This window comes from Bidens hawaiensis, unplaced genomic scaffold (assembly GCF_021521415.1).
Source record: "Bidens hawaiensis isolate Kalapana, Puna unplaced genomic scaffold, B.hawaiensis_p1.1 tig00029866_1, whole genome shotgun sequence".
In the NCBI taxonomy this organism is placed as follows: domain Eukaryota; kingdom Viridiplantae; phylum Streptophyta; class Magnoliopsida; order Asterales; family Asteraceae; genus Bidens; species Bidens hawaiensis.
Genome location: NW_027494950.1, coordinates 39,447 through 56,717, shown reverse-complemented (window position 1 = coordinate 56,717; position 17,271 = coordinate 39,447). Strand labels below are relative to the sequence as shown.

The following is a 17,271-nucleotide window of genomic DNA, read 5'->3' as shown; positions in this document are numbered from 1 at the left end:
ATAATATTTGAATTTGAATAGTTGTAAAATATATAACAATTATATATAATGGTAAAAAATGTATATATATAGAAATCCTAACAAATATTATGTAGTAAAATAACACTACATGATACCCCTAGGTATACTAGATGCCTAACGGATAATCACTCTTGATAAATACGTGACGGATATGTGGTCGGGTATGGAAAAAAATAGGAATTGCCGATACCCGACCTGATCCCGGCTCCATTCTTTCCTAAGTGAGAGAGGGGGCCTAATGCTCTCTTGCAATGTAGATGGTCTTACACATGCTCAGTTCTTATACATTCCCCCTGCCCCACCTCACCCACGCCACCCTGACTCTATTTCTCCCCTTGTATCCTCACATCACACTTTGTTTGTTAACCAACTAAATCAACTACTTTTCACATTCTCTTCCCTTCAGCATCTTTCATTTCATACAATATAATATTCCCCCTCACATATAGGTAAAAACACATGGGAATTAATGAGCAGCAAGCAAGCTTCTAGTGATCATCTTGAGTTCATTTTGCCTCAAAACATGTTTACAATATCAAACAACATTATACAATCATCATCAAACCAACGTTCAACCCCGGTGAAAAGATCACTACAAACACAACAATCTGATCCTTTAAAGTGTCCAAGATGCGATTCGACAAACACTAAGTTTTGTTACTACAACAACTACAACAAAACGCAGCCTAGGCATTATTGTAAAGCGTGTAAGAGGCATTGGACTAAAGGTGGCACTCTTCGTAATGTCCCGGTCGGTGGTGGCCGGAAAAACAAGCGGCTCAAACGCCCTACCACCACCACCACCACCACCACTGCTGATCACGGTCTAGGGTTGAATGATCAGAAATACATGTTCCCTGATGATAAAGGTTTGTTTTTTAAGCCAAATGATGGTGAATTTGATCAAGTTCCTTGGGATTTTAATGGTAGTTGCACTGGTGCCACCACCACTAATTTGCAACACTTACCTCATCAAAATTTAGGGTTTTCTATACATTCAAACACTAATCCAAGCATTCCAACTTCTTTTACATCTTTATTATCTGGTTTCAAAGATGAGTCAACCCTCACAACAACAAGAATGATGATGCCGAATTCGCCAACTGTTTCGCAACCTTGGATGCAAGCTCCAACCACAAGCAATTTCTTGGAACCTAATTATTGGACATGGAATGACATTGATTCTATGGTTCAAGCTGATCTGAACAAACCCTTTGATGGTCCACAAATGAAAAAGTTAATGGAGGTGAGATTGAGATTAAATTAATTTAACTAAATTTAGATTATTTAATTTGTTTTAGGGTTCTTTTTTGTAAGTAATGCATGGGTGTATACTGGCTTGAAGCTGTGGTTTCTTATTTTTAGTATTTAAGCTTCATGGTTTAATTATGTTCTTTTGTGAATCTGTGTCATGAGTTGATGAAATATTATTTAATGTGAGTGGGGTTCCATATGAATTTGTGGTTAGAATTGGGAAGAAATTTGGAGTGAAATGCATGTGAAGAGACATTGGGGGTCTTCTTACAGCTCAAGGGACTTGAGTTGATGTCAAGATGAGAAAGAAAGATTCTTCTGTGTTTGCCCATTCTTCAAATGGAATTGTGGGACACTTTATCTTTCCATTTCTATCAATATTTGGTGATATTGTACAATTACTAAGTACCACTAGGTAAATTCATTCTTTCAACTTTTAATAGTTGGTGTAGTATTAAACACCCTATTAGTTGCCTACTATAACCTCTTGAAAACCAGTGGTTCATGTGTCACATGGTTTCATGGTTTCAGTGGGTCCCGTAAGTTTTTCGATAACAGATTTTTTTGGTTACAAAAAAAATTCACATTTTCACGTAGGAATCTTCAATATAATGTGGATGATTGACTCACATTTTCACGTTGGAATCTTCAATATAATGTGGATGATTGACTCACATGTTATGTAAAACTGTATTTTTCTGTTTATATTATATGTTTATTTAGTCACTATCACTAGTGTCTTATCATCTGAAGTATTATACCGGTTGTTTGAAAACAAAACCAACCGGGGGATTTAAAACCATGAGTAATTAAGAAACATTGAATCAAGATTATATAACATGACAACATGATATGCTTTTGTAGTAAGATGAGATGTAGATGACCAAAGTTGTTTGCCCCGTTCAGGAAACCATTTTGTTTAAATTAGTGTTGGTTCCATTTGGATCATACTCAATATATAGTTACAATGATATATATGCAAACAAATATTGGTTGGAGATTTTTAGAATACATGAAACAATATCTATGTAATTGATTAACAATAAAATCTATAAAAGAGTATTAATAATATATAAAATAAAACTTAAATATATACAAACAAATATTGATTGGATATTATGTCATTAGTTGTTCATGTGTACTTGTGGAGAGAAGATCAATGTTTTATTGCTAAATACTTAAATAATAATAAAAGGTGGCACAACTAGTGGTTTATTGTATGCAAATCTGGCCTAATGTAAGCCTAACGGAATGATTAAGATGTGGTTAGCCCCTTGGTGGGAATTATATGTACATGTGCAATACGCATCTTCCCCACTAGTCCACTACATAAAGGAGAAAATTAAGCATGTGAATGGTTGGGAGCCCACAAGTATTATTTGTGGTAGTCAAATCTTTGATCAACAGTTTGGTCAAATCTTTGGATTTGAGAATTTAACATGTATTTAGTAAGATTTGCTTTCTGATTATTTAAATTAATCAAGGAATTCATATCTCGCTTAAATTATTCACACATTTTTTATCGATCGTTATATGAGACTTTACAAATACCTTGCATGGCCGCTAACCATCGAGATTAGGTAAGCATGGTTTACAGTAGTAGACATGTGAACTTCAACAAGATTAAAGATAGATAATCGTTGAAAAATTGAATTTAAAATGAAGACCGGCCTCTAGTAGATGACTCAACCACACCATTATGCACCCCTTGAAGGCATATACAAAGTTGTTGATCTTAATTAAAGATTATGAGAGGCAACAAGGTTTGATACCTAGTAGCAATTGCAAACTTAAAATTTTTAATGAAAGATGAGGGACTCAGTAATTATTAATGCATTGTTATCATGCTTTATAAATATTTTAGCAATTATTTTAAACCTCTTAGCACTAATAATCCCACTTTGACATAAACATATTATGAACGAACCCTAATGTTCTTCCACCTAAAATCATATGCAAGAAATACACAATCGAAAGCCAAATATACCTTCTTTGGTGGCAACAGTTGAAGTTAATATATATGAAGTCGTAGGGCATCAATTCATTTCAAACTCAATTTTCTAATGGAATTTGAATTTGAAAGGATTGTGTTACGACTATTACTATACGAGTAGCCAAAGGTCTTACAAATGAGGGATATGTACGACCTCCTTCAATTGTTATAAACAACGTATGGTACGTAACTTACTCTCTTTCTCATTTTGTTAGAAAAAGATTCGAATTTCTTTAGCAGAGGTGGTTAGCCACATCTCAAAATATATAACTTTTAACTACTTTTTCTTTTTTCTCTTTGATCACTAATTAATCACTTTAATTCTTCAATAAAAAAAAATCTAACTTGCCTCCTTTCTTTCGTTTTTCATGAAAATAAATTTTAAATTTAAGTTTCTTTTTATATCTATCACGTTTTATCTTTTATCATTATATATTTAAATTTCTAGAAACCATATTCTTAAACTATTTTTTCATTTATATTTATCCAATACAAATAAATTTAAAAAGAAAACAATTTTTATTATAAAGGAAAGTGTTTTTATAGATTTTAAAAGATTTGTATTTTACCTTTATTGTATTCATTACTTTACATATGTATAACAAGTTAAATACACTAATAATTACCAATCGTCTGCCACAGTAATTAAGGAAACCGAAGAGTGCATTTTGTCACCTTATTAACCTTTTACTTTTGCATAATGAATGGAGTTGATTTATTTAAGATCGTACTCAAATCTCAGTTTTCACAGGAAAAAGTATACACAAGTTGTTTCCCCTTTAAGTTCACTACTAAAATATATTTTTCGAAAACTAATCATCGAATATAGAAGTAAAAGTGACATGTAGTATTTCATACAACCAAGTTATAGAATCGAAATTGTACTCGGCCTAAAATCAAAGTAGTGATCAAAGATTTAACGTGAACTTTAACCTTATGTTTCTAACTCAAGCTTTGCTCATGACATATATATCTCATTCCTCATACGCGGTACATGATATGCTTCTCGTGTCAAGCCCCTTCTTGCTATCTTCTGCCTGTTTAGCATCTTTTGTAAACATTCTAGGCGTGATCGCCATTGACATGAGCTCCTGAAAAAGAAGTTTACACGCGTATGGAAGATGCACCTGCATACATACACTAGCACCTTAAGTAACCATTTTTTAATACATGTTGAGTCGATTCATGACCAAAAACAATATATAAATAAATAAATAAAACCAGACCAATAACTCACCTGAACGATATCTGTTTAATTCTTGCATCCTCTACACTCAAGAATTCTTTTTAAAATTGGCAGCTGCGATCAACCCACACCGTTCACAAAACATGAACCCGATACGCATCACTGTGATCAAACAATCGTTCCTTAAGAAATTGAGCAGCACCATGAGCAATCATACAGTCACGTTCCATCTCCCCGAACTGCGCAGCCCACCGTCACGCACCCGCCCCGCAGTCGGCTGCCTATTTAGATTCTGAACCACACGTGAATGAATCTTGTCATCCACCATATGCTTTAACCTTTGGTAGTAAGTCGGCCCGAGAAATATCATAGCTGGAAGCCTCCAACCCGTATGACCGTTGTACATTGTCTCAAGCCCACGCATCTGGTACCCACACTTGTGTAACGCCTTACTGATATTATCCACCTGCAGCATCGTCAACGCCATGTCATTAATTTCTTTATAATCAAATTAAAAGTAATAAGGTGACTTACAGTAACGTCTGTGAAGGGCGTGGCGTCTCCTTCTTTGCCCATATGTGCAGCAACTTTCCCCATGATACACTCGATAAGTTGACCGATAGTCATACGGGATGGGATAGCGTGTGGGTTGACAATAATATCTGGAGTGATGCCTTCAACTGTCCACGGCATGTCTTCTTGCGTGAAAGTCATACCCACGGTTCCCTTTTGGCCGTGTCTACTACTAAACTTATCTCCAACTTGGGGTATTCTTATGGATTTCACCCGTACTTTCACAAACCACAACCCATCAGCATTTTGTAATAATGAATTTAATGAGTTCTGTAAGAAACATGGGATTGCCAGGCATCATTCTATACCAGGTACACCTCAACAAAATGGGCTTGTAGAGAGGATGAATAGAACACTATTGGAAAAGGTTAGATGCATGCTTATTAGTTCTGGTCTGCCAAAGCCTTATTGGGCAGAAGCACTAATGACAGCTGCATACTTGGTTAATAGGTCGCCTTCATCTGCCATAGAGATGATGGTTCCTATGGAAAAATGGTCAGGATTAAAAACTAAGTATGATAATCTCAAAGTGTTTGGATGTTTGGCTTAATCCCATATAAGCCAAGGAAAGTTAGAGCCTAGGGCTGAAAAATGTATATTGTTGGGTTATCCAAAAGGGGTATAGATTGTGGAGACTAGAAGGAGGAAGTCCAAAAATTGTGTTGAGCAGAAATGTTGAGTTCAAAGAAGACATAATGTACTCAGATGTAAAGGGTAAAAATGTCATTGATCAAAGTACTGATCAAGGAGTTCAATTTGAGGTGAAGCTATTTCAAAAGGGAACTGAAAATCCAGCTGGTACTACTAATCAATCTGAAGCTCCAAGTAACTCAAGTGAAATACCAAGTGTTGCTGAGAACAAGACAAGAAGAAATATTGTTAAGCCCATAAGGTACAGAGATGATATCTCAGCTTATGTGTTTTATGTGGACACAAGAGAGAATGCAGCAGACATGTTAACAAAGAGTGTTCCTGGTTCTAAGTTTGAGCAATGTTTGGAGATATTGCATATTTTTTAGTTCAAGGGTATTTTTGGCATTTATTCAATTTCTACTCAAAGGTGGAGATTGTTATATGTTGAGAAGAAATTGGTATTGGTAACAATGTTGTATAACGTCTGCTTATAATTGGTCAACGGATTAGTCAACTATGGGTGATGATAAACTGAAGTTAACTTTGGGCTAAATGTGACAAGTAGCTAATAGTTGCTTTACAGAGGTCTGATGAAAGTACAGGGGCTGATTGTGTCAACTTTGGAAGATTAGGTTGTTACAAGTTGGTTAATAAGCTGTTAGGTTATATAATTGGGGATTATCTCAATTAGGGTTACTTTTTGTTTTCTTTTCAATTCTGTAATCAATTCTTGTTAATAGATCGGATACACTGTTGCGATCTTAGTTGTTCTTGTAATCCGTTTTGTTCTTAAATCAGTCGTTCAATTCCGCTTAATCGTTAACAAAAATGCTATCTAATAATTCACAAAAAACAAGCACTCACAGGGGGAACTAGACCATCATTATCTAATTTATCATACGAACCGCACCTCATACCCTGAAAGAATTAATTATAAAAAATTAAACAGCCTTCATTGGTGGCAAAATAGGCAGGTTGGCTGACGGAAAGAGTACATATATCTATGTTGACAACGCCCATAATCGGTATAAATTCGTAGTTCTTTCAAACGAATATCTCGAACAACTCCAATTTCAGTGTTCATACAAACCTAAAAAAATTAAAGATGATTAATACCAAACGACACAGCATTGACCAAATTACACACAAATCTTTGACCAAGACTGATGACATTATTAAGATTAATACTCACTTTTCTTCTTAACCTCCTCAGGTTTCTAACCAACATGTCGGGATCATCATGCATATCCACCCACTGACCATTAACAAAGATTTTTGTAGCTTGTGAGGTAACAGCAGAAGAGATTTCCTAAAGCAGATGTAAAAATGTACCAAATTAAAAACAATAAAAAAGATGATAGTAACATAGAAAATTATTTTCAAAAACTTAAATAATATTAAATCGATATTAAAGTCTTCTAAAAATTGGAGAACTGGATCTGCGGGTGATCCAAGGGTTATGCAAACCATCAATGCGAAGTTTCACCAGTCCACATGCCTATAAAAGCAGCCTAATAAAATCAAACTCGGTATTTGTCTAATATAACCCAATATAACCCTTCTTTGATCTTTTTAATTTGTTCAGTTTCATCAAAGGATATAGTTGAACGCAATGTAGATAGTGTGTATTTCAGTAATATTGTTATTACCAAATATATAGCAGAACTGTAAAAGATCTTTTACTCACCTTTCCTTCAGGGGTTTCTGCAGGGCACATCATTCCCCATTGTGAGTTGTGCAATTGTCTTGGTTTTGCTAATTTTGCCGTTTAAACATATAAAAAACTATTAAAACCAGCCAAATAAAGCTAGAAAAGAGAGCATACATCAATCTATGATATCCCAGATCGTAAGAAAATCCAGGAATATACACGCACACACACACTAAATTTACCTTCACAACCTATAGGAGAGTTTAGTCCTCTTAAATTTGACAAAGTAGAGACATATGTCAAACGGTTTAACACCTACAAATTCCAGAAACATCATCATCATCATCATCATCGTACTCAGTATATCCCACCAATAGCAATGCTATGGTAGGGTCTGAGGAGGGTAAGATGTAGACAGCCTTACCTCTATCCCATAGGGATAGAGAGGCTGCTTCCGGTGAGACCTCCGGCTCGATAGTAGTTTTGCATCAAGCCTTGGACATAAGGCACATAGCACTCAATCATCGGTACACCGGCTGATTGGTGCATGTGCCCTTGTCTTTCGGCTATCAACGCCACCACATGATGCCTGATTAACCTTCCGCCACTTTTAACGTTATTTTCACGAGATTAGTAAAATAACGTCAAAATTAGTGCAATTTTACTTTTGCGCACCCGAGGGTTCACACATATATACATTATATGCGCGCACCGCAAGCAGGGCGTAAATTCCAGAAACATATGCAAGAAAATAAATGTAAACAACCCACATCTACTAGAATGCCGAAAATGTCATAATAAGACAAAAGGGCAAAAGAACCACTTGTGAAAGACCAGCGCTTGTCACAGCTGCATTCGCTTGCCCCCAATTTCCGGTAGCAAGAGAATATTTTAAGCCGCTGGTAATTGTGTTCGCTTTAATTGCAAATTGCAAATTAAATTCCTTCCCTTTGTCTACACACTACAAATGAATGAAATATGATTATGATATTAATATATATGTGAGATGGTATGTGTTTTAAGAAACTTGAAGTTTTAGTTACCTTTTGCACATATCCTCTTACATCTGTTTTTAACTTTCGAAAGAGCTGCATTAACACAAGAGGTAGCATATCAATAAATGTAAATACCAACAAATAGTCTAATACAATAATCTAGTTTTAAATTAAACAATAAAGCTCACCGTTCTGAATAAGCTACCGAGCAATGGACCTGCAAGATCAATCCTCATGTTACCATAATGATCCCGATCATCCTCAGCCCTTCAGCCAAGAGCACATAACAAAACACGGTGGATAACGTATCTGATGATAGTGAAAAAAATTTGACTTTCACATAAAAAAAAAAGAAAAAACAAACTAGACTGTACCAACACAAATGAAAACATATAAGAATTACCCAAAGTAATATGCCTTTTTTGCTTCACAGTTTTCTTCAACTCCCACATGAGGAAGCATTTGTCTTTGAAAAATATCGCGGGCGTACCTGTGAGTTAAAAACCGTTATAAATACAAAGTGTGTGATAATGGTAAAGACTTTATTATCTAAGACATTATAGTAGAAACTCGATAAATTAATACTCGATTATTTAATAAACTCTCTAAGATAATATTTTTTGCCGGTCCCGACTCGGGGATAGGGTGCTAAATTAATAATTCGCTAAAATTATAAGATAATACATTTTTGATAATTTCTTTAGACCCCATATAAAATATAAATTAATAATTCCTTATATATAGCATATTACATTAATGATTTATGAAGGTTTCTTGAAAAATGACGCAATTGTCTTTTGTTTTTTGTTGAAATCAATTTCCCCTTGAATCTCGTCTCTAATTTTCTTTAGCATTGTAATAACTTTTGGTGTTGTTTTCTCATAGCTCAACAAGAAATTGTTCAATGTGATTGCCGCTTTAATAGCTTCGTTTCGCGAAGGGGGCTCCATTGTAGAACTTTCATCATCTTCTTCATTGATATCATCTTTATTAATTCCAATAACACTTTCAATAATTTCTTCATCAGTCAACAACTGTGCAACTACATTTTCTTCTGGGTGAGTCAGAACATTCTACTATAAATTAATAAAATATTAATTAATATATAAATTAATAATCATTAATTTATTGATTAATTAATAACTCTTTTAATTAATAAATTTTAGTGGTCCCAAGTGTATTATTTTATAGAGTTTCTGTTGTATTAACAAAGATCATACTTTATTCTCTTTTCTTTTGTGGCACCAACAGCAGCACCTCTTTTTTCAATATAATCTAAGGCCACTTGCTGATTTTGTATGACAAACGCTTCTTCCATGAAGGCCGCAACATCTCCATCATCTCCATCATTTCAAAATATATTAAAGGTAAGTTTATAAAAATGTAATACTTGATTCATGTATCATACATTGCTACTGTTTCTAGAAAGCATGCGGACAAACATGGAACTGGGTGGCCTATTTTGAGATTCTGCCATTGATCGAACTTCTGCAATGTAAGCATACTTGTTCGGTTGTCTCTAGGCCTGTAAACGAACTGAACGTTCGGTGAACGTTCGTGAACTGTTCGGTGGGAAGTTCGTTTATGTTCGTTTCTTTAATAAACGAACGAACATGAACAAAAAATTTCTGTTCGTTTAATTAAATGAACAAACATGAACACATGTTTTGTTCTTTCATTTATGTTCATGAACGTTCGTTTATGTTCGTTTATTTATGTCTGTTTATTTATGTATTAATAGAAAATAATAAAATATTATCTAGATAGGTCAGGTAAGGCTTTATATTTGTTAATTTGTGTTCATTTAAGTCCGTTTATGTTTGTTTATATTCATTTACATTTGTTCATATATATTCGTTTAGATTTAAAGAAACGAACATAAATGAACACAAATGTCCAATTTTAAATAAACAAACATGACCATAAATATTTATTCGATTAAGTGTCCGTGTTCTTTTAAAGTCAAATGAACGAGCATGAGCATGCCCCTATTCATGTTCATTCGATTCCTTTACAGGCTTTCACTATTCACATTGATGAATACACCAGTATTAATCTCTAGGCCCTGCCGATTTTATTTGTGTTCGTTTATGTTCGTGAACATATTAATTTCCTTAATGAACGAAGACGAACATAAAATCTCGTTCTGTAAGTGTTCGTGAACACATTATTTTCTTAACGAACGAACATGAACAAGGCCTTGTTCGTGTTCGTTCGGTTCGTTTACAGCCCTAGTTGTCTCTTTTTAAACACATAGACATGATTAGTGCTCATTCTCTCTTGAGCAATTAAAACCTTTTCACTCCCATTAACAATGAAATATCCGCCTTGATCATACGGACACTCTCCACGCTCGGTCAAGTCCATTTCTGAATACTGGAATAGTGTACAGTATTTGGACCGCAGCATAATAGGAACCTGAAGTTTGTGATAAACTGTTAACAAAGTCGAGCGTTTGCATTTCAAGATACCAATTCATTTCATTTTAACTACCTTCCCAATGAAAACTTTATCAAACTCCTGTGTCTCTGTGACTTCTTCACCGTCACGGCCTTTCTTTAATACATCAGCATACAATGGTGCAGCATATGTCAGATTTCTCAGCCTTGCTGCCTTTGGAAACAAATCACAGGTTCCACCATCTGATTCGGTCACCATCGGTTGACTCAGATAGATCTGACCGAAGCTGATTTTATAGACGGTTTGCAAGTGATTGATTACATCAGATGCATAACATGAACATATGCATTTTTGTTTGTTTACTGCCTCAAAAGTATTGAGTTTGTTTCCTTCTAGTAACAGGCTCTCAAAACTCAATATAAAGTTATTCCTAATCTTAAATCAAGTCCTGGATCATTGTTATTTAATGCTTAATAGTAAATGACCATTGATGCTTCGGTTAAATTGTTCCCCCAAAAGTACAGGTCATTTATAGTCAGTTTTACTCAAAATATCCCTAAATACTTGGCACAGTGTCTTCAAATGTTGACAATTCAACTACATATTGAGACTCAACTCCATTTGAGTCCATCACTTTCCAATTAAGTCAATCCAATCAACTTGTGCTCCAACATCGATCTAATTATAAGTACTAGACTAAATCAAATTGTAAATTAGTCAACAGTTTTAATCAAAATAGCCCTAATTACTACTTTCACAGTGCCTTCAAATGTCCATTGGAGTCAAATAATTTCCAAATAGTTTTGACTATTCAGTCAAACCAATCACTTTGTGACTGAAAACCCTAATTATAAGTATGTAACTTAACTATCGGATCCAAACAAACCAACCTCCGCAAAATCAGGCTGTAGACCTAGATTCTGCTGAGATTCGGGGTCGGATCTCGATATCCGGAGACTCGTTAACGACTTGTTGCAACGTATTGTCAACGAACTGATCGAAGGAATCGATTTGTTTACGAACAAGTCCTTTTTCTTCGAAATAAGCATCGATAACTGTCCAGGCATCCTCTTGTGTTATCTCTTCTTCTTCCTCGTTGTTGTGTACGTCGCTCATGTCCATGGTTTAGTTTAATCTAAGTCAAATTCTGCAGTTCCAAGTGAAGTTGTAACGATATTTGTGGTGGGTTAGAGTTGCTCATAATAATAATGATCTTCGTCTCTCTATCCTTACTTAAAATCAGTTCCCCTGGCGATGGTTCCTTCCACCAGCCGATGTGGGATGAACTCTCTACTTTTTATGCTTTTGAAAAGAAAAACAAATTTTAACATATCTAATCACTAGTTCGGAGGTAATGGAATGAAGGGGAATAGAATGAAAGAATAAATGGAATGGATAAGGAAATGAAATGAATCATTTCATTCCTTTGTCTTGTTTGGTTAACCTCTGGTAATGAAATGAATTATTACTTTATGTTGTTTGGTAACCTAAAAAATTGTATGATTGAAATAAAAATATTAAAAACACTCCTATCTTGAAATAATTTATTTTACAAAAAAAAAAAAATCGCAATGGCGATGGTGTTAGTGTTAGCTCCGGCGACGAAAATGGTGGTGGCAGTGGCGACGGTGATCAAGCGGTGGTAGCATTGGTAGTGATGGCGATGGTAGGGTGGTGATGATTGTCAGGCGGCGGTGGTGACAATGTTTTCGGTGGTTACAGCGATGATGGTGGCGACGGTAGTGGCGGTGGTTACGCTGGTGGTAAGGTGGTGGTGGCGGAGGCGGTGGTGGTGGCGATGGTGGCAGTAAGGTGTCAGTGATGGCGATGGTTGATGTTTGGTTTATTTGTACATATTTTAGTATGTTAACTTAGTCGTTTTACTCGTTTAGTTTAAGAACTTTGGTACTTCATACATGTTTATTGTGTTTCAGGTCACAGGTACTTAACGCGCTTAATTTGGACCTATACGAGCATGGAATGAAGAACCAGGATGTCCAGCACGCTTACCGAGGCAGTCATGTGGACTTGCTGAGAAAAGAGACCCACAGCGTAGCACGATGGGTGTTGAAGGTGGGGCATCGCGCTACACAATGCCCTGTAAATGATCTGCGTTGACTTTGGTCCTCGCGTAGCACGATGGACCAGGAGAGGAGACCATCGCACTACGCGATGGTCCCCATAATCGTGAAAGTTAGGGTTTGAGTTTTTATTACGTTTTGACGACCCTATACGCTATTCTTCACCTTCCAGGCGATTTTCAGAGCAGTAAGGAGAGCCACCATCACTTCCAATCATCTCTAGGCATCATACATGTCCTATTACATCATAACCGAAGCCCGAGAGATGCCGAGACACGGCTAGATTCTTCGAGTCATGCCCGGGATGTAAAGTATTGTATCTTTCAGTTTTTCTCATGTATTAAGAACAAATAATTTGTAACCATCATTGATTAATCTATGAGTATTGATGTCTAGTATTATTGTGCACTCAGTCAGTTTAGGTTTATTTCGATCAGAACGATTATTGTGCCAGTTGTTATGATAATTACTTATAGGATTGTTTTTACTAGTTGAATACGATGAAGCATACGCTTTCCCTTAGTTGAGTCACACTGGCAGAGACCGTTTGATAACCAGTGCCGTGTGTTAGTAAGCGTGGATGCCTAAGGTTTTTCTAGTTAGTCAATCTGTGTTGATCATTGATCGTTAATCTGTTAAGTTGCATGAGATAGCTGTTTGTTTACTTGCTTAAATCCCCGGATGTGACTTGTCTTTGTTAATTGCTTGAAAGTTGTTTACTTGTTTAATTAATATTAAAACCAAATTGTTTGCTAGTGTGATCAGCACTTCGTAAATTGAATCTCTTCATAATGTTAGGAATCATTGTCACTACACACTGACCACATACTCCTCGTGGTTCGACACCCTACTTATCCTGACTAGCTTAGGTGATTAGGACCTTGATTTAATTGTTTTTGACTAGATAGCGACAGTCTAGCATCAAAATGGCGCCGTTGCCGGGAAGTTAGTGCGCTTAGTGTTTTGTGATTAATTGATTTCTTAGTTAATTTAGTTTAATTTAGTTGTTATTTTTTATTTTTATTTTTAGTTTAGTTTTATTTTCCCATTTTACGCGGGGTGTGTTATTTGTGCAGGTAACAGGTTTATGCACACCCGCCATTCAGGAAGAAATTCTCCGCTGATTTACGAGCTAGAAATCAAACGGTTAGCTCGGCAGAACCGAGCTCAGATCAGACAGCCTGATATGGAAGGTCAGAACCAAAACCAAAACCAAGACCCACCATCCGAAATTAATGTTTTCCAACCCTGCCGAGCTCAGGTCAGACAGCCTGATATGGAAGGTCAGAACCAGAACCAAAACCAAAACCAAAACCAAGACCCACCATCCGAAATTAATGTTTTCCAACCCGAACCAAATCCACCGAATAATCAAAACCCACCAAATAATGACCTACCACCACCAATAAACACTAATCAACAACCCCAAAATTCAGCCCGGCACTCCAGAAACCGAAACCATGACAGACCCGGGCCATCAGCCCCGAACAATACCCCTCGTCACCGACAGCCGATTATTCAAGATTTTGACCATGTCATTATTCACACTAAAGACGAAGAAGATGAAGATGAGGAGGAATTTGGGCCGATAAATGAAAATGCGGGTTTGCGTGTTGAACAGGTTGATGAGGTTGAGGAACCGGTTAGGGTGAGAGGTAACAGGTGGAGGAACAGGAATCTCGATCGAGGTGGTATAGGAAGATATCGGGAGGAACAGAGACAGCCGATTCAGGTTAATCGGGGAGGTTTTGAGGAACCGAGGGCCAGACAAAGGAATTACAGGCCTTCGGTTCAGGGTGTTAACAGTCGGTTCAGACCGGCTATTTCAGATGGTGCATCATCGATTGTCCCATAGTTGCGTGTTCAGGGACAACCGACATTTAAATCCCGTCTGTCCTACATCAACATAGTTCCCCATTTTCACGGACTGGGATTAGAAGACCCGTATTCACACTTGTCAGATTTTTTAGCTATTTGCGAGTCTATTGGTGATGGTACTTATGATCAAGATGAGGTTCGGTTGCGGTTGTTCCAGTTTTCATTAAAAGACAAGGCAAAACACTGGTTCAACTCGCTACCAATGCACAGTATTGAGAGCTGGGCCGAGATGCAGCAGGTTTTCCTTAACGAGTATTATTCGCAGTCGAAGACTAACGAAGCCCGGATGGAGATTCGACATTTTTCACAGTCACCGGGTGAGTTATTTCATGAGGCATTTATTTGTTATAAGGAGATGATCAGGAAATGCCCACACCACCAGATTGAGTTGTGGGAGTTAGTGAAGTGTTTTGTTGACGGGTTGACTTACGAGGAGAAAGTATTTGAAATTGTCATGTAATGGGATGTTGTTGAACCAACCAGAAGAGGATGATTGGGATTTCCTTGAGTTTATGTGTGAGGATTCCAAGTCAGAAGCAGCAGCTGAACGAAGACGAAAAGTCGAGGTCACCCGAACAGTTAAATCAGCCTCAAGCGAGTCAGACAGAATTGCAGAGTTGGAACGGGAACTCGCGGGTTATCATAAAGAGAAAAAGAAGGAGGTTGGTAAAGTCGGGGTGAAATTCCCGGTTCGTTCATATTGTGGCGAGTTGGGGCATAAGGTTGAAGATTGCCCCGGGGTTGATGATGACAAGTATACCGATGAAGAGGAAGTCAGTTACGCGTACGGGGAGTCCAAGGGCCAAGGGTTCAATTCGAACACTTATCACCCGGGCCTGAGGAATCACCCAAATTTCAAATACGGGAACACGTCGAACCAATCGAACCCGAACTTTCTGGGGTCCAGTCAGAACCAACAGGGTGGTTCGAACAGTCAGTATAACAGTCGGGGATATAACAGAGATGGTTACCGGGGTAACAGTTCGTCAGGTAATCAGAATCAGGATCAGCAGAAGGGTAGTTCGGGAAATTCAGACGAGTCAATACATTCAAAGTTAGATGCGTTGTTGAAGGTTGTGACTGATAATCAGAAGGAAACTCAGAGACAGTTCGCGTTGAGAGACAAGTCAGCAGAAGCAATGTCAAAACAGATTGGTCAGTTTGCAGCAGACATGGCAAAGTTGCAGAAAACCGCGGGTCAGTTACCGAGTGATACCACAGTGAACCCGTAGCACCTCAGTTCGAGTTCGAAGAAGCAGTCAATCAGGTAAGTATTTTAAGAAATGGGAAAAAGTATGATAATAAGGTTGGGGGTCCACCATCTCGGGTCGATGGGGTGGTGGAAGATGTTGATGAAACAGTCGTCAGTGAAGACGAGCCAGAACCGGTTGTAATTGAAAATAATAAAAGTAAAATTAAAATAAACGAACCGGTTATGAAGGATGGTAACAACAATTCTTAGGACACGAGGAAGGCCAAAACCGTCCCCTATCCCGATGCCTTGTTGTTGCCATCAAAGGCGAAGATGACATCTAAGCAGGAGGAAATGTGGGAAACGTTAAGACAGGTTAAAATTAACATTATTCTTTTAGATGCCATAAAACAAGTTCCCGCCTATGCGAAGTACTTGAAAGATTTGTGCACATAGAAACGGAACCGAAAGATCCCTAAATAGATTGATTTAACAGATAATGTAAGTGCAATTCTTTCGGGTGCTATTCCACCTAAGTTACAAGATCCGGCAACACCCATTATATCCATTCAGACGGGTGATTTTAAAATGACACGGGCACTCCTAGATCTTGGAGCTAGAATTAGCATCCTCCCGGGAAGTCTATACGATCAGTATGACTTCGGTCCGCTTCGGGCAGCCGCGACTACGGTTGTTCTCGCGGACCAGACACCGAAACTTCCCCGGGGAATGTTACATGACGTGATCGTTAAGGTGGAAGATTTTTACTATCCAGTTGACTTTTTGGTTCTCGATTATGTTTCTGGTGAGAGAACCAAACAGACCACGGTTACCCTCGGTAGGCCATTTTTGGCCACCACAAATGCCAAAATCGATTGTCGAACTGGTACTGTAGACGTGGCATTTGGTAACCATAAGCTTAGACTTAATGTTTTCACACATGTAAATAATTCTCCGGTCGATGATGAATGCTTTATGGCGAACGTTATTGACGAGTGCATTCCGTTATACGACTCTGTCGTTGATCTGGACGGCACAACGGAGACGTGCTTTATGTTTGACAGGTTTCAGGGGGAGACTGATAAGCAGCTGGAAGAGGAGGAGAAGAAGCTGGAGGTTGCAGCTTTACGGGGAGATCGACCCCCATGGTCGGTTCAGGTGGAACCGCTTCCCGAGAAGATCGATACCGAGTTGAAACCATCTTTACAGGAAGCACCGAAAGTCGAGCTGAAGGAGCTACCGAAGCATCTGAAATACACGTTTTTGGGTAAGAATGACACATTGCCGGTTATTATAGCTTCTAACTTGTCTTTGGAACAGGAATCTGCTTTGCTGAAGGTGCTGGTTGCTAATAAGGAGGCGATCGGGAGGACCATCCCGGATCTGAAAGGGATTAGTCCCTCGATAGTTATGC

At 37.6% G+C, this 17,271-nt stretch overlaps 1 protein-coding gene and 1 pseudogene across 1 annotated transcript; one reads left to right on the top strand and one right to left on the bottom strand.

Annotated features, from left to right (window-relative positions):
• The first annotated feature begins 490 nt into the window (after nucleotides 1–490).
• On the top strand, nucleotides 491–1,288 carry LOC143579530 (uncharacterized). The gene has a single exon (XM_077062809.1). It carries the CDS (start codon nucleotides 491–493, stop codon nucleotides 1,286–1,288), a length of 798 nt encoding a protein of 265 aa, XP_076918924.1.
• Nucleotides 1,289–4,242: 2,954 nt separating this feature from the next.
• LOC143579528 (DNA-directed RNA polymerase II subunit RPB2-like) lies at nucleotides 4,243–11,828 on the bottom strand (annotated as a pseudogene).
• Between the last annotated feature and the right edge of the window lie 5,443 nt (nucleotides 11,829–17,271).

Excerpts from the sequence above, each read along its gene's own strand:
- LOC143579530 (XM_077062809.1), top strand. The coding sequence starts at position 491 with ATGAGCAGCAAGCAAGCTTCTAGTGATCATCTTGAGTTCATTTTGCCT.